This window comes from Falco cherrug, chromosome 9 (genome assembly GCF_023634085.1).
Source record: "Falco cherrug isolate bFalChe1 chromosome 9, bFalChe1.pri, whole genome shotgun sequence".
In the NCBI taxonomy this organism is placed as follows: Eukaryota; Metazoa; Chordata; class Aves; order Falconiformes; family Falconidae; genus Falco; species Falco cherrug.
This window is the reverse complement of record NC_073705.1, coordinates 52,310,910-52,331,748: the sequence shown is the minus strand read 5'-3', so window position 1 is coordinate 52,331,748 and position 20,839 is coordinate 52,310,910. Positions and strand designations below refer to the sequence as shown.

Genomic DNA, 20,839 nt, shown 5'->3' with positions numbered 1-20,839 from the left:
CTGTACAGAAAGAAAAATAATTAGCTCATTCCTTTTGAAGCCTACGTTAAGGTATTTGGAAATTCCCTGTTCAGTATGTCAGAAGCTGGAACTGAGTCCATCGCTTGGTGAATTTTTAATCCAACAGACTACATTCTTCCACACAGTAAAATGTTTGTATTTTAATCAGAGACATTAATTTGAAAGACAAAATAGAATTATTGCTTTGTAAACATTCCTTCCTTTGATTTTAAATTCCACGGCTCACCTAACAGATTACTTTAGCTTGGAAATCTCTGTATTTTATAAATAAGCACAGATACATTATTGTTTCAATGTGAAAATTAGCATTAAAAGCAATAGTCAAAATAATTAGAATATTGTATAGTCGCAATTCTAGATGCCATGGTAAGATCAATTATTACATTTCCTTTCCAGACATGATCTATTACTTCTCCCCAAATTAACTCTTCCTCCCATTTAATACACCTTGGAAAATTTATTGATACCTCATTCATATTTTCTCTCTAGCTCACAAAATTTTGAGCCATTAGATAAATAGTCTTAGAAGGATGTGAGAATAAAATTGAAGACGAGGAAAACGATAAAATGACTGTATCAAACAATGCATAACATTAACGTTTAAAATATTTCTTCATTGTTTAACAGGTGTTAGGGTTGCAAAGTTATTCTAAAGCACTTTAAGAGGCTAGGACTTGTAGATAAAGGCATCACAGCTTCTTACAAATGGCACGTATGTGACTGCCGCACTGCCGTCAGTGAAGCATTTCGGTAGTTCGTAATACGTGATGTTTGCCCTGTAACCATCATGGATGATGCTGACCTTTGATCTCACATTACCCCATGAGAAAATGGTTTCTTCAGTGCAGGTCTTGCCAGAAATCCGGCAAGAACGAAAACGGCAACGGCCAGGACGGCAGCAGCAGCAACGACGGGTACGAGGGGATTGTCAGCAGCAGTGGGACCCGCCTGGGGAGGAGGCACAGGAGAGTCCAGCCCTGCAAGTGAAGGCAGGAGGGGTTTGATCTCGGTGTATTAAGCATCAGGGCATAAAGAGCTGCTACATTAAAAGGGATGGTTCCCAGACCAGTCAGAAATAAGCTAACTTCTTACAGGTTCATTGCTTTAAACTATTTGAACAGGTTTTATGTTAGCAGGGATGACAACTGAACTAAGCAAATTTCATAAGCAGAAGGCAACTGAGGGAATTAAATGTTTCCCAAGAGAGCTGGGAGTTTGCTCCCCGCTGGCCATCACGTTACACAAGCAGGCTGGAGCTAATTAGGTCAAAGGACTCATAGCACTAAAATGGGTTACATGCTACCTCTCCTTTGGGACCGCCACAGCAATTGTACTTTTTATATGTGCATGTGAAAACAGGGGGGCTGCAAGGTGTTAAAAGAAAAGATTTGTAGACATTTGGGTCAGCCAGACAGTCCCTTCTTTTTTATGGAGAAGTTAGCAAAAGCCAGTTTCAGTGGTGCCAGAAACGCAGAGCTCTGGCTTTCCTTGAAGCCCGAAGTAGTCTTAGAGTAAATACGAGACAAATTTATTTGACTTTACCCATATTCCTGCTCTGAGCACCCCCTTCTCGAAGCCCAAGTGGTCCAACAACCACATTCACTCTTTCCTCAGCAGAACGTGCATCTCTCTTGGATCTGTTCATACAGCCCTGGTAGCAGCGGGAAGCATAGTCCCGGAGCCGGCACACCACCAGCTCGCACTGCAGGTAGACCAGCCTGTGGCGGCTGATGAACTCAAAGGCATTAAATCTGAACCGAGCAAAGTGGCTGTAGGGGGACTGGTAGGTAGCATAGGAAGAATCTCTAGCACATCTGGAAAGAAGTGAAAAAAGGGAATTAACCTTCAGGGATACACACGTGAACATTCCTGCAAAAAGCCAATAGATTAAAACAAAGTTATATCGTAGCCAGGTACTAGGAACACAATGGGATAACAATGCAACTTTGTAGCACAGTATAGACTTCAAAAATATTGACTTAAGTCCTATGAAGCAGCTAGAGCATTGGTGACTTTTTTTTTTTTTTTTTCCCAAGAGAAGGGGACTGTAAGTGGTGAAGAGAGAAGAACAGACTCTTACTAATGTCTGTGCTTGTACTAGGCATAAAAAAAATGAGTCTAATGCTTGACCTCTTTTTACTGAAATATATAATGCCTGGGACAATAGATTTCTGCTGCCAGTTTTCACTGTCTCATCTACCTCACTCCCACTACTTTGAATTTTGCATATAGGACAAGAATGAAGTAAGTGAAATAAAATGTTAGTAAGGTCTAAATGTAATTTCTTATTTTGAGGCTCATACTGTAAAACTAAAAAAACAACAGCCCTTTTTAAGAGTCTGTGGATAATGAGATCGAAACCAATTCAGATTGGCTCTCTTATTTTAACTAAAGGCAGAAAGGGTATTACAGCCAAGCTTCTAATGACTTTATCGATAAAGCTCTTACCCATTCTTGATTATGTCATAGGCCAGAGTGCTAAAATCATGAGGATCAGGTGATGCCACACATGTATCCACAAACACGATCAGATTTGGGTCAGAGCTGTGAAGAGAAGCTTGAAGGTACAAATTTTGGTTCAAGTCAATGTAGTATGGAGAGTCGTGCACTTGCCGCAAGAATGATGAGGAATCATAAAAAGAGATGTTCATGTCATATCTTCCAAACTGATTTTCATTCACATCTACAGTATCTTCAGCAGCATACATTATTTGCATCCATGTGTTGTGTAGCATTTTGCAATTGATATGTAAGTGAATATTCTTTTTCCTCTTGATTATGTACCCAGAAGATGTAACTTTGATCATGTTGGAATAGTTGATTGTATCATTGTTCTCCTGTTTAACATATAATTTAAAATGAGGAACCACATTTTTTTCATGTTCCATGTTCTAAGCTTTGGTAGAGTAATAGACAATTTAAAAATGCAGATTCATCTTAAACTCTTTAAACCAAGAAACTCTGTGTGGGTCTTTTCTGCTCACACATTGTAAATAACCTTACTAGAGTATGTAATTAAACAGCAATCAGTGGAGAAAAACTCTGATAAATCCAAGGCAGAGGAAACTTCGTTGAGCATCTGTACAAAATGCCAATTGTGTTGTATGCAGCCATCCCAAACCTGCACGGCACTTACAAGGCTACGTCTACTTTAAATCAGGCAAAGTTGATATAGCTTCCTTCCACACTTTCCTCCCTAGAAGCTCATTTCTATTAAGCATGGGGATTCTCGAAGGTATGGAAAGCAAAAGCACTAAAACCCTCCAGGTCTCGCTGGTTCACTTCTTCATGCTGTGGACCACAATGGCCCTGTCATGACTCTTTTCAAAGTGAGTCCCGCAATCCAGTGTGCACAACGGTGAGCGTACCTCTCGTATCGTCCCACAGCTGTTGTAGGGAATGTTGAAGATAACCTCGTGTGACGTGACCGTTGGTTTACAGCGGTTGTCATTCAGGGTGACCGTCTGTGCTGAGTAGCCCTGAGCCTGGAGATAGTCTCTGTTAACCACAGCGTGCATGTAGTCTGGCAAGCACAGGAGGGCTGGTAGAAGAAGAAATGACAATGTATTAGTGACTTCAGGAACTTGTTAATTATTAAAGTTTTAATTGTACCATATGTTGGGTTTTTTCTTCATTTAGAAGGCAAGCATCATATTTTAGACACATAATTTCATTTCCCTAACATCTTTAAATATACACAAATATTTATTTTGCAAACAAAAGCAATAAACAGGCTTGTTTATTGGGTAAGAGCTTTCCCAAGTCATTAGAAACAGAAACGCTGTCTGGGAACTTACTAATGTTGTGATTTGATGGAATGGAGGAGTAGTGAGCCTGAAACCCTCGGAAGGTGTATCTAGAATCGCTGTGAAAGTGAATGGTCATCATGTTTGAAGAGGATATGTACGTGAGAAAGGAACCAGAACAAAGTCTCCCAAGAAGCGGGGAAGAGTGTGGAGGCCCATCGTAGACTTCAACATAGTCGTACTGGCATCTGCTGCCTTGCATCCTGGTGAAGAAATAGCAGCACCTTGTCAAATGTGTTTCAGAAACTCTGATGTGACTGCCTAACGTGATAGAATCTTTCAGCACTCAAAGTTTTTACAGCAGAGGTTTTATTTGTTTTGTATGTAGATGTCACAGAAAATGGTGGGTAAAAAGTACTGCAGTAATCCAGATTTTGTTCTGGCTTTCCAACTGCTGGATGTTATTGGAAGTATCTTTAAAATTGGGAAGGTTGCTTGTTTCAAATAAATTTTCAAACTTCTCATATAGCTTTTAACTTTGTTATTTGCCCAGGAAATCAATGTTTTACTTACACAATATCTCTAAATGTGAGCATAACACGGAAATTGTTCTCTACTTGTATTTCCCACATGCAGTCAGCGTTGTTTGGATATCTTCCAGGGAAGAAGGGGCTCTGCAGCACCCCAGAAGAATTTGAGATTGAGCCACCGCAAAAATAAGGTGCTGCAGAAAGAAATGGAAGATAATTCACTTACAGTAACCCCTATAAAATTGAACCCGAGCTGCACACGTCTCATCGGCAGCTGCTGAAAAGCAGATCTCCTGCTGACTGGAGGTGATATTCTGCATGACCCAAATAAAAACAAATATTTGGTTTTGCTTTAGGTTTACTTTTGTGATGGAGTTGGGATTCCCTGTCACATCTATGGTGTCAGACCACCCTCTGCAGGCTGGGCTGGTAACACCTTGACGCTTTCTGATCTGGTGTCTCCTTTCTGCAGTCAAGGAGGTGTCATGGAAGTACCTTACTGAGCAGACAGCATCCCTTTGGTTACTCTGCTGCTTCTCTTTATTCCCCTGAAGACTTTGAAGGATAAATTAGCTGCAAGTCTTCTAGGAAGCTCTGTAATTTTACAGTCTTGAACTAAGCACTCCAGGATGCTGGGCCAAGTCTTAAATATACCTTATTTCTCCTATAAGCACAGCTGCAAAAATCTTTCATGTTCCTGCCAGCATGAATGACATAATTCTTATGTTAAACAGAAAATCCTAAAAGTTTCCTTATAGGAAGGAGAGCACAAGCTCTGAACTTAATTCTTAAAAGATGTGAAACATAAAGGCAATAACACCCCATTTTATTTTCCTGCACAGGGACACCCCCCAGATCAGCACACTCCTCCCTGCCTCAGGTTTTTGGGATTCTCTGGTTATTCCAAGCTTGGGAGCACCAGCTGTACCCAGACACTGCCATTCCTCTGAGCTGACTCGATGGGCCTCTCAGACACCTTCACTTTCATACTATTTCCAGTTGTAAATGGTTTCGCTTTAAATCAAAAATCCGATTTCTAAGGCAAAAATAGCAGGCTGAAGACCATAGCACCTTTAGCAAACAGAAGAGCCAAAAATTACATTTTGCAATACTTGAACACCACACTTCCAATATTGATATATGTTGTTAGAAGTCAGAGGTTTAGAAAAAACTTCCTAAACCTTCACCCAGCTGAAGATCTCAGTGAGAAAATGGCTTGCCCAAAGCCAAAGAGCATAACAACAAAATAAGCATCACTGAAATTCAAGGGGTTATCGTAGCCTGTCTAAGAATTAGCATGCAACTGTAAAGTCATATTGCCACAGAAGCAAAAATCAAATTTAAAAAAGCCCAACAGGGAGACAGACCACAAATAAACAAGGTGAGAAGAGCCAAAGAAGAGCATTACCTGCTGAAGGTGTTGGCGTGGTCATGGCAGCTGTGGGTGTGAGGGAAACAGAGCTGGAGGTGAGATGTGTTGCTCAGGACAAAGGTGCTGGGGCACAGACATGTCCCCACATTGGGGCCATAGGGTACCACAATGGGGAACGCAGTGAAGAGGGGACGGAGATGCAGGGGGCCAGGCACAGAGGGCTGTGAGACCCATGGTATAGCCAGTGGCCTCCGCTATGTCACGGCAAAGGGGAGCAGCAGCCCTGCACCCAGCAGGCACCAGCCAGCAGCTCCCCCTGCTTGCTGTAAGGCTGGGAACAAGCTGGGTGGGCACAAATTACCTGTTGTGTGCGGCCATTCAGCAGGAGGAGTTGCATGAGGGGTTGAATGCACATCTGCAAGGAAGAAGAGGGAGTGAATGAAAGCGCAGCAAATGCAGCAGGCTCGTGGCAATGGGTGGCTATGGCCATGGCAGTGGCTATGCGTATGGAAATGCAAGACTGAGGCATTAATTCAGGGAGAGACTGTGCAGCTCTTTTCTGACATTCCCCATCCAGGCACCACCTGGACATGTCCCCAGTGCTGCCCTGACCTCCCCACATTGCAATCCCAAAATCCTGCTCTTTGCAACCATGCTGAGCCGCTTCAGCTGCGAGCGTGAGGAGCTGGCTGTGCCCTCTGTGAGTGCTTGCAGCACCAGGCAGCAAAGGCCCCCAGGCTCGCCACTCCGCTCTGCCTCTACCCAGGGAGGTAAGCATGGCTGTTCCAAGGGAGGGCACCGAAACCTGCCTGGTGTGATCTGCCGAGAGCCGGTGGCCTCCGCTGCCCACGCACCTGCACAGATGACGCCGGCGTCCTCTACGTGCCCGCAGTTGTGCATGCCCCAGCCGTTGTGCCGGCACATCCCGAGGGAGGTCTCATCCCCGCGGCACTGCACGTCATCCAGGAGGATGCTCCCGGAGCCGAGGCCGAAGTACGCGCTGCCCGGGGCGTTGGTGGGCTGGCCACAGCCCAGCTGCTGGCACACCACCTGGGCATCCCTCAGGTCCCACTCGTCATCGCACACCGTCCCCCAGCTGCCGCCGTAGTACACCTCCACACGGCCCTCGCAGCCGTTCCTGCCACCGGAGAGCCGCAGGCGGGCACCTGGGGTGAGGCATGTGGCACTGGGTCAGTGTCATGGACCCCAGCTCCCTGGCTGCTTCAGGGATTTGGCCACAGTGACCAAGAGCTGGGGTGGGGCAGACCTGAAGGCTCTGGGGGAGCGCAGGGGCTGAGCAAAGACCCCAGGTATTTGGAGGGCAGATTCACCCTGCCCAGGGCCCTGGTGGGGGATACATGGAAGCTTCCTGGGGGTCCTGGGGGCTGCTCAGGGCATGGGGGCATTTTGCGAAAAACATCCTTTGTGCACATAGAGTATGGCTCATCCCCTGAGGGTGACCACTGATGCACCCTGGAAATGTCACGGCAAAGGGGAGCAGCAGCCCTGCACCCAGCAGGCACCAGCCAGCAGCTCCCCCCGCTTGCTGTAAGGCTGGGAACAAGCTGGGTGGGCACAAATTACCTGTTGTGTGCGGCCATTCAGCAGGGGGAGTTGCATGAGGGGTTGAATGCACATCTGCAAGGAAGAAGAGGGAGTGAATGAAAGCGCAGCAAATGCAGCAGGCTCGTGGCAATGGGTGGCTATGGCCATGGCAGTGGCTATGCGTATGGAAATGCAAGACTGAGGCATTAATTCAGGGAGAGACTGTGCAGCTCTTTTCTGCCATTCCCCATCCAGGCACCACCTGGACATGTCCTCAGTGCTGCCCCGACCTCCCCACATTGCAATCCCAAAATCCTGCTCTTTGCAACCATGCTGAGCCGCTTCAGCTGCGAGCGTGAGGAGCTGGCTGTGCCCTCTGTGAGTGCTTGCAGCACCAGGCAGCAAAGGCCCCCAGGCTCGCCACTCCGCTCTGCCTCTACCCAGGGAGGTAAGCATGGCTGTTCCAAGGGAGGGCACCGAAACCTGCCTGGTGTGATCTGCCGAGAGCCGGTGGCCTCCGCTGCCCACGCACCTGCACAGATGACGCCGGCGTCCTCTACGTGCCCGCAGTTGTGCATGCCCCAGCCGTTGTGCCGGCACATCCCGAGGGAGGTCTCATCCCCGCGGCACTGCACGTCATCCAGGAGGATGCTCCCGGAGCCGAGGCCGAAGTACGCGCTGCCCGGGGCGTTGGTGGGCTGGCCACAGCCCAGCTGCTGGCACACCACCTGGGCATCCCTCAGGTCCCACTCGTCATCGCACACCGTCCCCCAGCTGCCGCCGTAGTACACCTCCACACGGCCCTCGCAGCCGTTCCTGCCACCGGAGAGCCGCAGGCGGGCACCTGGGGTGAGGCATGTGGCACTGGGTCAGTGTCATGGACCCCAGCTCCCTGGCTGCTTCAGGGATTTGGCCACAGTGACCAAGAGCTGGGGTGGGGCAGACCTGAAGGCTCTGGGGGAGCGCAGGGGCTGAGCAAAGACCCCAGGTATTTGGAGGGCAGATTCACCCTGCCCAGGGCCCTGGTGGGGGATACATGGAAGCTTCCTGGGGGTCCTGGGGGCTGCTCAGGGCATGGGGGCATTTTGCGAAAAACATCCTTTGTGCACATAGAGTATGGCTCATCCCCTGAGGGTGACCACTGATGCACCCTGGAAATGTCACGGCAAAGGGGAGCAGCAGCCCTGCACCCAGCAGGCACCAGCCAGCAGCTCCCCCCGCTTGCTGTAAGGCTGGGAACAAGCTGGGTGGGCACAAATTACCTGTTGTGTGTGGCCATTCAGCAGGGGGAGTTGCATGAGGGGTTGAATGCACATCTGCAAGGAAGAAGAGGGAGTGAATGAAAGCGCAGCAAATGCAGCAGGCTCGTGGCAATGGGTGGAAATGGACGTGGTCACGGCAGTGGCTATGGAAATGGCCATGGCCATGGCCATGGAAAAATAAGGCTGAGGCTTTCATTCAGGGAGAGATAACATGGCCCTATCCTGCCATTCCCCATCCAGGCACCACCTGGACATGTCCTCAGTGCTGCCCCGACCTCCCCACATTGCAATCCCAAAATCCTGCTCTTTGCAACCATGCTGAGCCGCTTCAGCTGCGAGTGTGAGGAGCTGGCTGTGCCCTCTGTGAGTGCTTGCAGCACCAGGCAGCAAAGGCCCCCAGGCTCGCCACTCCGCTCTGCCTCTACCCAGGGAGGTAAGCATGGCTGTTCCAAGGGAGGGCACCGAAACCTGCCTGGTGTGATCTGCCGAGAGCCGGTGGCCTCCGCTGCCCACGCACCTGCACAGATGACGCCGGCGTCCTCTACGTGCCCGCAGTTGTGCATGCCCCAGCCGTTGTGCCGGCACATCCCGAGGGAGGTCTCATCCCCGCGGCACTGCACGTCATCCAGGAGGATGCTCCCGGAGCCGAGGCCGAAGTACGCGCTGCCCGGGGCGTTGGTGGGCTGGCCACAGCCCAGCTGCTGGCACACCACCTGGGCATCCCTCAGGTCCCACTCGTCATCGCACACCGTCCCCCAGTTGCCGCCGTAGTACACCTCCACACGGCCCTCGCAGCCGTTCCTGCCACCGGAGAGCCGCAGGCGGGCACCTGGGGTGAGGCATGTGGCACTGGGTCAGGGTGTCCAGATGGGCTCCTGCAGCAGGGCCTCTGCATGGCTGCTGCAAGGTCAGAGTTGGGTCTGGTGGGCTTGAATTACCTGTTGAATATGGCCAGTCTGTGGTGGGCACTGGAACAACAGATATGAGTAAGAATTTAGTGTAAATGAAAAAAGCAGTCAGCACATCATGCACACGAAATTAGCCTGTGTTCATGGAGCTCCTGTCCTATGGTACTTCACATCATGTGGAGGTCTTTCATTCAGCAGAAATGACTATCGTGAGTTCTCTGTTTCACACAGTCACCTGTTCCTGGGCAGAATTCTATCTTCCTTTACAAAACATTCGGTGCAGCAGCTCTCTCTTTTTCCTGTCCCATCCCAAATCCCAGAACTTGTCTAGGAAATAGCTATGGTACTACCCATGCAGGATCTGGAGGGGCAAAGGTAGAATGAACCTTTGTTGCCATCCCTCCCTGAACAGTTTCCTTCACCAGCAATTCCTACAGAGATCCTGGCCTTAAGCCTCAGCACCCCCAGTTTTCCATCTCTTCTCCATCCTCCCTGTGGACTTCTGTGCCAGGAATGGCCTAACTGGAGTGGCCCAGTGATGGGAGACTCCCTCCAGTGCAATCAGGTCTAGGAAGGGAGATCAGGGGCAATAAGAAGATCAGGGAGTGACAGTGGACAGCGTTACCTGGTGTGCTTCTCTCTGTTGTGGTAGCCATTGTCTCTGTGGTCATCACTGTCTCTGCTAGGGTCGTTGTCTCTGCTAGGAGAGTGGTTGGCACTGTCGTGGTTATGTCTGCTATGGAGGACATCCACACTATGGAAGTCGTTGGTGCTGCGACAGTTGTCTCTGCTAGGGAGGTCATTGCTCCTGTGGTACTTTTCTGCCCCATGGAGGTCATGTCTGATATGGACACTGTAGGCAGTGTTGAGGTCTTTGGTACGGTGGAGGTCAACAGCGCTGTAATTGTCTTTCCTGTGAATATGGAAGAAAAACACGCTGCACATGAGGACCATGCTTGTGCAATAGGCACACCTGTATGTTAGTTACAACCCCAGTTCCTCAAGGATGAAGTGAAATCAGGACAAATTATTCTGATGTGATACTCCATCCTGACTGGGGTCAATGGAGAGAATGGGGGTGGGTAACAGTCAACTGAATTTTTTTCTTGAAAATGGTATTGCCAGATGGTGACAGCAGGGAAAGGTACTGATGGGGCATCTGCTGCCAGCTACAGGACACCACAGCCCAGGCACAGCTGGACGCTGTCCTCTTGCAGGCTCCTGCCACAGAGCCAGGAGCTGTAGGGTTGCTGGCAACAGCAAGGCTTGGACCTATCACCATCTCAACACCCTTCTGCAGAGGCTCAGGTCATCCCCAGGGGCTGCCCGGTCAGTGGTCTTGGGGTGGTGCTTGGTGCAAGGCCAGGAGTGGGGCAGGCCAGCGTCAATCACCTGTTGAATACGGCCAGTCTGTCGTAGGCACCGGAGCTGCAAACGCAAGCAAGAAATAAATGGCACTTAAGAAAACACTGAACACAGCACACAAATGGTAACAGAAATATCACAGAGAGTTTTGCTGTTTTCTTCTAAGGCCAAAGCACTGATGTAGCTAGCATTTTCTTCCAGCATGAATTCAGCTCTTTAGGCTCTTCCTCTTTGAGGAAATGTAGAAAACTGCAATATATATAAAACACCTGAACACCCTGTTGTCATTAGCCATGCCTCAGTTCATGATGATCTGTTGTTAATACAGGAGAAAACAACATACAGATGAACTACCTTTTCTTAAAAAATACGGGGGGAAGCAAAACCTGAAACCCGCAAGGTGACGGAGTACTCAAAATGGACGGATATTTGTGGAGGAAAAGAGTATTAAGGGACCTAAACTTGAAGGAAAATTTGAAACATACAGAAACAACACAAAGTAAGTTGTCAGCTATGACATTTTGGGTTATGACTGTGAAATTATTATTGCTCATAATGAATGCATTAAGGCTTACTGTAAGAATATGGGTTTCAACTAACCCCATTCCTCCCTGATGAACGTTGCCTATCAGACATAGCTTTGCCTCTAATTTCAACTTGTTTTGTTATTTGCTTTCTCACTGCTGGGTGATTAGAAGGAATAAAAGTTTTACACATTGCAATGAACATATCTGATCCTTGGGTTTTTTGATTGCTTCGCATGGAGTGAGCAAGCACAGCTGGTATACTACCCTAGTGAGAAAAACATGAGTCCATGCTGGCTCTGCAGGGTCAGTGGAGTGAAAAGACAGGGTGGTTGGGAGATCAGACCCTGCTTCCTGAGAACAGGTCTTTTCAGAGGGAGTGTGCCCTTCACAGATAGAAAATTCTTCATAATAAAGTAGAAAGAAAGGTTAGACATTTATCTGGTGTATCCGATATCGCTTTCCATCTGAATGTTATCTCAGGAGGAGAATATCTGCATGCCCCCATGCTGGCACATGTATATCGAGTGTAATTTATAGCAAAAGTATTTTGAAAAGAAAAATGCGACAGCACCTGAACAGACAACACCAGCATCTTCATAGTGGTCACAGTTGTGTATCCTCCATCCAGGGTGATTACAGTGCAACAAGGAGACCTCACTTCCATTGCACTTCACATTGTCCAGCAGGATGTCACCCGAGCCTTCCCCAAAGTAAGCGTTGCCTAGAGCTGTAATGGCCTGGCCACATCCCAGCTGCCTGCACACAACCTGGGCATCAGAAATGTCCCAGTAATCATCACAAACTGTCCCCAGCCGTCCTTCGTAATAGACCTCAACGCGACCTTCACATCTGTGCTTTCCGTTCACCAGCTGGAGATGGGTCGCTTTGGGAGACAGGACATCGAGCACAAACACAGTCAGATAAATAAGCTGGAAGTGACCTTAAGAAGTCATCTCTTCTGTCCCGTCACCCCATCGTTCCCAGTAGGTGCTTGCCTAGCCCAATATTAAATGCCTGTAAGGACAGAGGTGATACCCACCTTTCTTCTTCCTCTCTTTCACATCTCAAAATCAGCTGCATGTATTTTATGCAAGGTTTCTACAGAAAATTTAGACAGTAAGATGGGCACCAACCATTTCAGCAAAAAAGGAAATTATTTAATAGTAAGAAAATCATAACAGGAAAGTAAAGAGGAGACAATTAATTTCAGTATCTGAAATCCACGTAAAACTGTATTAAGAAAGTAACTTGACATTTTTTTCATTTTGTTAATAGGAAGAAAACGGCATGTTTTAAGAACATGCCATGTTTATGTATTTCTTTTAGCCATAGTTAAAAGGTTTTATGCTACAAAACAAGGAAATATCACATTTTGCATTGAATCCTAGCAGGACTGAGGATGTACAGCACAGCTTTCCTGCCCTCAACCTGTGTCATCCCAGAAGCACAGGTGTATAGCAGTTCTACATGATGTACAAACTTTCCCAAATTTATTCTCATGGAGCTGCTACAGTGCTGCCATGTAAAAATTGCCAGGCAGATAAATGGCAACTGAAGGACAACAAGCAGTACACTACTTTGCTTAAAATTATGTCAGAATTAGCCAAGTGAATCCTTCAGAAAAACTATGGAGTTTTACAGAAAAACAATAGCCATTCTTTATATTTCTCCCTGCTTTATGCAATTTAACTAGGATTTATCTTATTCCTCTAGAATTTTTAGGAGAATTTTAAGGATCTAGAGTTCACACATCACAACCAAATCATATGGTTTTTAAAAGTAATTTTAGTGGAAGAATTCCACTAAGTGTTCAGCAGAATGGGCAATGGTCTCAAAGAGATTGTAAACATTTCAATAGGAATCCTGCAGCTTTATTTCTTATACGCCAGTAAAATGTTATTAGAGTTTGAAATAAAGAGATACCTGATAACCTGTCATGTATAGATCAGGTTACTGCATTCATTCAGGTAAAGCCCATCTGCTTTCCAGTTTGACTTAGGTTGTTTATACATTCTGCAGTGAACAGTATGAAAATCCTGATTTTAGAGATCCATTTTTAGTGAAGTTTATTGAAGACTTTACCACTAAGTGTGAGCAAATAACTGTTGTAACTTAAGATTTGCAGTATGTACACTTTGAAAATCAAAACATGCACGCTGTGCTTGTTATACATTACATTTCTGCTCAATACATATTTAACTTGTTATTAAACTCTGAATAAGTCCTCCAAAGCAAAACATTCTGTTTGGAGAAGCTCCTCCCAGTTTCTGTACTGAGCATGATGTTCTATGGCATGGAATATCCCTTTGGCCAGTTGGGGTCAGCTGTCCTGGCTCTGGTCCCTCCCGTTTCCTCATGCACCTGCTCACTGGCCGAGCATGGGAAGCTGAAAAGTCCTTGATTTAGAGTAAGCACTGCTTAGCAACAACCAAAACATCAGTGTGTTATCAACGTTATTCTCATGCCAAACTTAAAACACAGTGCTGTGCCCACTACTAGGAAGAAAATTAATTCTATCCCAGCTGAAACCAGGACACACACTCATAGGATTTTTGAGAAGTGAAACAGCAAACCTGGCAAAAAGTCAGAGTGGGATTAAGAAATTAAAGCTGATCTAAACCAGTTTCATTTGTTCTCATTCAGGGTCTGTCACCACTGTGAGAGCATAGCCATCCGCTGGGCTGGTAATTAGATAGGTTGCATCTTGCCTCACACTTCAAAGGTGTCAAAAAGACAAAAGCCAGTGATTGTACAAATACAACACTTACTCTGACCCAGGAGAGAGAGGCAGAGTTCTGGGGAATGAAGCCAAGAGCAGGGAGAACTAGAATAGCCAGAGTGAGATGGCTTATCACCAGGCAAGTAGAGGAAAGATAAAGAAAACTGGGTGAGGTAGATGATGGCAAGATAAATTATCGTAATCATGATTATAACCCTTTGCAGTTATTCTAGGATATACATAGAACTATTTAGCTCAAAGTCACCCAAGTCTCTTAAGAGATAGAAACTAGTCATCTAAGGAAAAAGTCCATGACCATTAAAAAGTTGAACTAAAGGCACTTAATGCATTTCAATATTTTTAGATGCCCCTCATTTATCTACAGTGCTAGATTATGAAAAGTAACTTCTTGCTATATTTTTTTAAAATTTTACATGAGATCAAGAAGAATCAAATAATACAAGCAATATTAAATATATAGCAAATGTATGCACACATATATTCTTGAATAAATACACATTTTCTAAAAATTCTTCCCTAATTCTTACATCAGATTTCTGGAACTGGAAGAATAACTCTTCATAACGTACAGACACAATTCTTGCAATGATATAAGGCACTAAGACAAGTACAACCCTGTGGCAGCAAAATGAACTCCACTAAATGGTTTAAATCCTTCTTACCGTTCAGTACGACGGTTAGTTCATAATTTTAGCAGAACAAAAGCGTGCTAGCCCTTTCACCCAATTTCCCCGTTAATCTTTTGCCCAAACCAATACCAGCATGAATGTGGTTTCTATTCATGGAATCAACAGAGAGGACATCAAGCAGTCTTTATATTTATTTTATGCATCCTGGAACAAGTCTAAGTGCTTTACCTGATTTGGCCTCCAGAACTGCTGGCCCCAGCAAGAGGAGCCATGTCAAAATCATAGTGGTACCCAGCTCATCAAGGTTGTTGACAGAAAGGACCGTCAGAATATATAGTCTCTATTTCTGAAGGGGAGTGGCTCTGTAGGTTTCTTTTTCTACAGGAGAACAATAAAACAACCACAGTCCTGTGATCTGAAACAAACATATGTTTGATTTGCTGTTTAAGTTTTTAGAACTTCCTGGATTTTGCAGAAAGATAATAGATCAAGAGTAACATTTTCCACTGCCTGGGAGGAAATATTTATGCTACCATGGGTTTCACAATCATTTCATTGTACAAAGAAATGGAGCTCCTATCCAAAGATACCTTTCAATTCCGGCTGATGAATCTCACTATTTTTCTTATACGAAGAGATTCCTTGGCAGGTCTGGGGAAGGTAGTGGAATCTTGAAACTTAGACTGACTCTCCAGCAAAGGAATAAAAAAGTTTCATAACTGGATGCCAACTAGTGTGACAAGTCTCTCTGAGGAGCCGTGAATGTCTTAAAGCTTCAGCATATTTTAAATAAAATAAGACCTGGTGGCCCTGTTTAAGTATGACTGGGTGGTCTCAGAAAAGCCTTGCAGTTGAAGTCAACACCTCCAGCCCCAATATGATCCCACTCCTTTTTGGCACTTTTAAGTTCAAGTCAAAACACAGTTCACTGAGAGACTTAGATTGCAAGAAAGTGTCAAGAGAAGCAGGGTCAACCAATAACTTTTCATGAAAACTGCAGAAAAATCAATGGATTTTATGCATATTTAAGTAAATCACAAAGGTTGCAACTTAACTTTATTCTAAAATTTCTTTTGATCCTCTGCACCATCAGATAGCTGGAGGGGGGAGGTTCAGATTTCTATTAAGAATCTTTCTAAATATATTCCTTGTTTAATTGTGCATAATGACTATTACAGCTGTATCATTCTTTAACAAATGAAACCAAAACCTTTCCACAACATGAAATAATGCTTAATTCTCATTCATCATTTTCTTGCCAGAGTGGTTACTTTTCGTTATTTCTGTGTTTTAACCATTTAATGAGAAAAAGCTGGCAACCATTCTAACATTGAAGAGACAGAATATTGCTCTTCATCTGATTCCTACCTCTAAGAAGCCATCGTGTCTTGGATGGCATTATCAGGAGTTAAAATTTGTGGCACAATTGTTGCTGTATATGGATTTATTGTCTCCAGAGGCAGTCATCAAGGGTAAAGACTAAAGTCCAGGAGCCCAAGAGAAAAAGAGAATGACTTAGAAGGTCTGTCCACAGAGGCCAGCATTATTGGAAGGGAAGAAGGAAGTGCAAAACACAAGATGCCAAAGATCATGTTGGAAGCCTTGAAAGTGAATGCTGAGAAGGGTAAATATGTTTCTTCTTTATACAAACAACTGCATTCACACACGAATGAGGAAATGTATACAACACCTGGTATTCACTCTTCATATTCTTCTGGTTTTGACAACTTGGCAAGAAGCAGAAAAAAATCAGTATATTTGACTGACCAGTCAAACACGGCAATCAATGAAGCAAGAGTAAGTGGTGGATAGCAATTCTTCTCCAAACTCTTGTAATAATTGAAAAAGGTGGGGAGGAAGGGGAACGTGAAAGTGATTTCCGGGTGGTTCAAGTGAAAAACCACACAAGTCAAACTGTCCAAGTAAGTGAATAACGCTGACTGATTAATTATTCACTCCTTTCTTCACTAATTAATTCTTTATTACAGACTTCAAAGACCTAGGTGTTTCTAGTGATCTTGATTATCAGACAATCTCTGCACAGCAGGACTAGAGAAAGGTTGTGCTCCAATTAATTTGAATTAATTAATTAATGCAAATACCATACAGGACATGTCATCCTACCCATTGGCTAGGTAAGTCTTTTGCAGTAACACGTTTTTGTTCTCTAGGGTCTCTTCTGGCAACTTGAAGTGTTTCTCAGCACATTGCTCTGTGAAAGAAGCTCCACCAAACTTTTAAAACACTTTCTCTTCTGCTGACTATTGTTAGGAGACTTCTCCAGACATACTGGCTTTTGTGACATCCAACCAAAACCATTGAAAGGACAAAGAAGATTAATCAGCTTTTAGCCATGACTACAAGAAACTACCTACATAGGAATAAAGGTATCCAAGACTTCTTCACAAAGGCGTGATAGTTTGAATCCATGCATTATGGTGCAATGTGGTAGCTTAGTCTTATTTATTTGGTTCCCTGATGGTCTCCTGGGGGCTGTCGCCTGTCTTATGTGAACCATGTCATTGCAAATTGATTTGCGTTTGTTCAGTGGTGAGGATGCAAGTGGATCAGAACTGTCTGCTGTTGAGAGTCAAATCCACTGGATATGCCAGTAAAAGATTTCCTGAACGTGGTGAGGCAGGAGGTGGGAAGGAAGGTTCTTGGCAGAAAAATCACTCACCAGGGACATGTACTTTAGAACACAACCCTTTCCTCATCATCAAATCCAGTTCTCTTGAATCCTGCATTTCTAGAATACTTGTGGATCAAGGAAGATGGCAGGAAATAAGGAGGATGAGTCTGAGACACTAACTACTTGAACAGTTTAGCAGTGTTTTCTACAGCAACATTTAATATGGAAACCACTGAACTCGGTACTTCTGCCTTGCATTCTGATACAACCTTGGTATGTCTCCATCTGGGACCCATGGCACAGACATAGTACGGGAAGACTCAGCTCTCAGCAGCACAGACACATTGCAGATTCAAGTACCAACATCCTAGGTCTAGGATCTTTCTGCTTGTCTGATCACAATAATATTCAGAGACTAGGAGAAGTAGAAGAAGTACCATCAAGCTATGCCCTGAAAAATGGTGGGGTAGCAACACTGCAGCAGCAAGATCACAGCAGGAGCAGGGGCAGGAGAGAAAACAGAAGTCTGGGCAGAGCAGAGGGGAAGGTCCTCTTCTAGAGAGGCAGGAAAGCCCAGGTCCAAGAAAGTCTTCACTGTGCTGAGCAGGTCAGTGGATTCCTTCAAGCCTGGACAATCTCTGGTCGACACAACAGGACTAGAGGAAAGGCAGGTCAGCCTCCTGGGTTGCTCTGCCCTTCAAGGTGTCTGTAGGCAGAGAAGAGGGGAGGACTCTACTCATGTTCCTCATGTTCCTCGTTACTCATGTGTGACAGATGCATTCAGCCCCCTAACCAAACTAGCAGTAGTTTGTTACAGTCTCCAAAGGAGGTAAAGGCCTGAGCCATAGGTGGGCCAAGAGCCCCTTTAGAAAACCCACGAAGGAGCAGAGCGACCCAGCGAGCGTTGATGCATATGGGCTTGGAACACAGATCATACAATTAACACATGAACAGTGGGTGGCTTTTCCAAGACTCATTTACCAAGGAACAAAGCAAGTTGTGGGTACAAGGGGTTTCATGCATACCTCCCCGGTGTCTGCAATTTGACTATGAGCCAACCACTTCATCCCGTAAATATGACAGCCTGTGAGCCTTCTTTGGGCTCTCCCTGCTAGGCAGCATGGCCACATAGTGGTGATGTTCCCTTGAGATGGGACACCCCTCAAAGCTGCTCCTTGAGGCAGAGAGACCTTTTTATCAATGACAGATTTTTGGATGAGTCCAGTTTGAGCTTTCTCTAAATTACAACTGGACTGCACACCAGTGACTCTCTCCTTGAACTATGACGCCTCTTAAGGTTTGAGATTCCTTACCTGAGGCCAGGAGATTCTTCCCTACCCAAGGTGGAGAGATCCCTTATTTGAAACAGATCCTTGGTAAGTAGCTGATAGTATGCTAAATTGCTACTAATGAAATCCATGTAGCTAATTCCTTTAGACATAAAGCATTGTCCAATTCTGAGACTAAGATTGGACCTAGACGCACCTAAGCTCCATCAGGAGTTTAGAAAGCAAAGGAGTTGGTCCACTTTGAACCTTGTGACTCAATGGGAGCGTGTCCCTTACCCTTTGCTTCTCTGGTCTCTACATAAATCTTCCTAGCTCAATTCTAACTCGATTTTCCTTTGTATGTTTCATCCATGTAGTAAGTGGTAGAGTGAACCTTGCCATCAAACTTTGTTAAATTGCACATCTACAAATTAATATTAAAACTCTTTTTGCTAATAACTTTGATGATGATTCTTGGAACGACCCTAAATCACTCATCCATGACATCATGTGTAGACAACAAAATTCATTTCGACTTTCTGTGGGCAATGTTAATCCCTCCTTGTATGGTGCCTTCTCCACAGCATGGAGAAGTAATGAAAGGCCTGCCTGGAGTCACCAGGAAAAGGCAGCTTGAAGGAAGAAATGGCACAGGAAGTAATGATGATTCCCGTCAGAGCTGCCCACATCCTCCTCGTCAGGTCAAGATGTCACCCTAGAGTACAGCTCACCTTCCTTACACGTCACTACTTTGTCTCTGACTCACCTCACGCATAGTACATTATACTGTTCCCAAAAAACTTTCCTCTTTCATAGCTGGCTAGAAAACAGAAAAGTCTAAAGAAGATCATTTCTCAATCAAATACCAATGACCTTTCCACCTGTAATGTGTAGTTTCTTCCAAACAGGTTCTTCCTTTTTTATTGTTTTTATTTTCTTTTCGCATGGAGACAAGAGACAAGTCACGCTTCCTTATGACAACTTACGTACATTCTCTCCCTCCTGCCCCCATTAAAGGTGTAGAAATGCGTAAGAACAAGAGCAGAAATCATCACTTGGCAAAGCCACTGTGTCAGAAGCCACCTTCTCCAACCTGATAATGCGTTAGCTGGGAGTTCGGACACTTGGGTTGTATGTGTGCAAGTACACAAAAAAAAGTAGTGCTCAAAAGATGTTTTCTTTCCTGCATTTTTTAATTACCCATTTAAAATAAGATTTGATTATATTCATCCTTTATACAAAATCTTATAAATGGCCTGCATTTTCTCAGAGGAAAATGTAATTGTGAAGATCCGTACCCCAAAAAACAAGGAATGCTGTACAGGAGCAATTCCTTATGTGCAGCCCCTGTGCATTTTTGGCTATGACTCATTACTGAGATATTTTTACTGCAAAGAAACATTTTTCTTGGACTATTTTCCAGACTACCTCACGGTGCTACACAGGTGTTTTATCTGCATATCAGCAATGGCAAAATAAGTTAGTTCTTTCTCAGGTCACCCAAATCAGTCTTCTTAGATGGACACTCAACCAGGAGCTCAACAGAGATGCTCTGAAATATCCAGCGTTGAAGATGGCCACTTATTTGGATGCCGAGATGGAAGAATCAACATTTCTTTAGATCTCAAGTGTATTTGGACTTGAGGATTTCAAAGCCAAGCTCCTTTATAAATTCAGTTCATGGTAACACCAGGTGTTATCTTGATATAGTACATTTTTCAAAAAAGATAAAAGATCTGGATGGTGGAATAGTCAAGTAAGAGTTACTCTCTACGCAGATTGCAACATTAATGAATGCAGTAGGTGGCGGGTGAAAACATCTTTCCAGCTTCAAGTCTTGGGTTTCCTTTCACATTATCTGGTATGGTATGGGTTCTTCAGTTTACACTTCAAAAGAAATGCTCCCACCATGAGAACAGCAGCTAAAAGCACCACAGTGGTTACAGCCAAAGAAACGTGGGAGCTGGCAGCAGGCACTGAGCTCTGAGACTCCCCTTTCTCCTGAATGTCAGAAGCCAGCTTTGTGGGAAAAAAAAAAAAAAAAAAGAAAAAAAAAAAAAAAAAAGAGAGAGAGAGAGGGGGGTTTAATTTCCTTTTTTCCTGAGCTAGTTAATCTCAAAGGTAATGAGGCAAAGAGAACCTGAATTTAAAAAGTTGCAATCTGGATCTGATCAGAAACCAAATTGTTTTATTGTGCATTGTTTCACAAATGATTCTGTGGCCATGCCAAACAAGTAAAGATTATGGTAGGAAATTGAAGAGCAACTAAGAGTTTGTAATGATTACACTCTAAG

At 44.9% G+C, this 20,839-nt stretch overlaps 1 protein-coding gene across 1 annotated transcript in view; it reads right to left on the bottom strand.

Annotated features, from left to right (window-relative positions):
* Positions 1-242: 242 nt before the first annotated feature.
* The window catches only part of LOC102058493 (deleted in malignant brain tumors 1 protein), a 37,622-nt gene continuing 17,025 nt past the window's right edge, over positions 243-20,839 (bottom strand). The window contains exons 20-27 of the mRNA XM_055720653.1: positions 11,847-12,159; positions 8,990-9,310; positions 7,747-8,078; positions 4,341-4,518; positions 3,819-4,030; positions 3,390-3,562; positions 2,470-2,858; positions 243-1,835 (exon numbers count right to left, since the gene is read on the bottom strand). Coding sequence (XP_055576628.1) covers positions 1,550-1,835; positions 2,470-2,858; positions 3,390-3,562; positions 3,819-4,030; positions 4,341-4,518; positions 7,747-8,078; positions 8,990-9,310; positions 11,847-12,159 — 2,204 coding nt within the window. The 3' untranslated portion in view covers positions 243-1,549. The remainder of the gene's footprint in view (positions 1,836-2,469; positions 2,859-3,389; positions 3,563-3,818; positions 4,031-4,340; positions 4,519-7,746; positions 8,079-8,989; positions 9,311-11,846; positions 12,160-20,839) is intronic.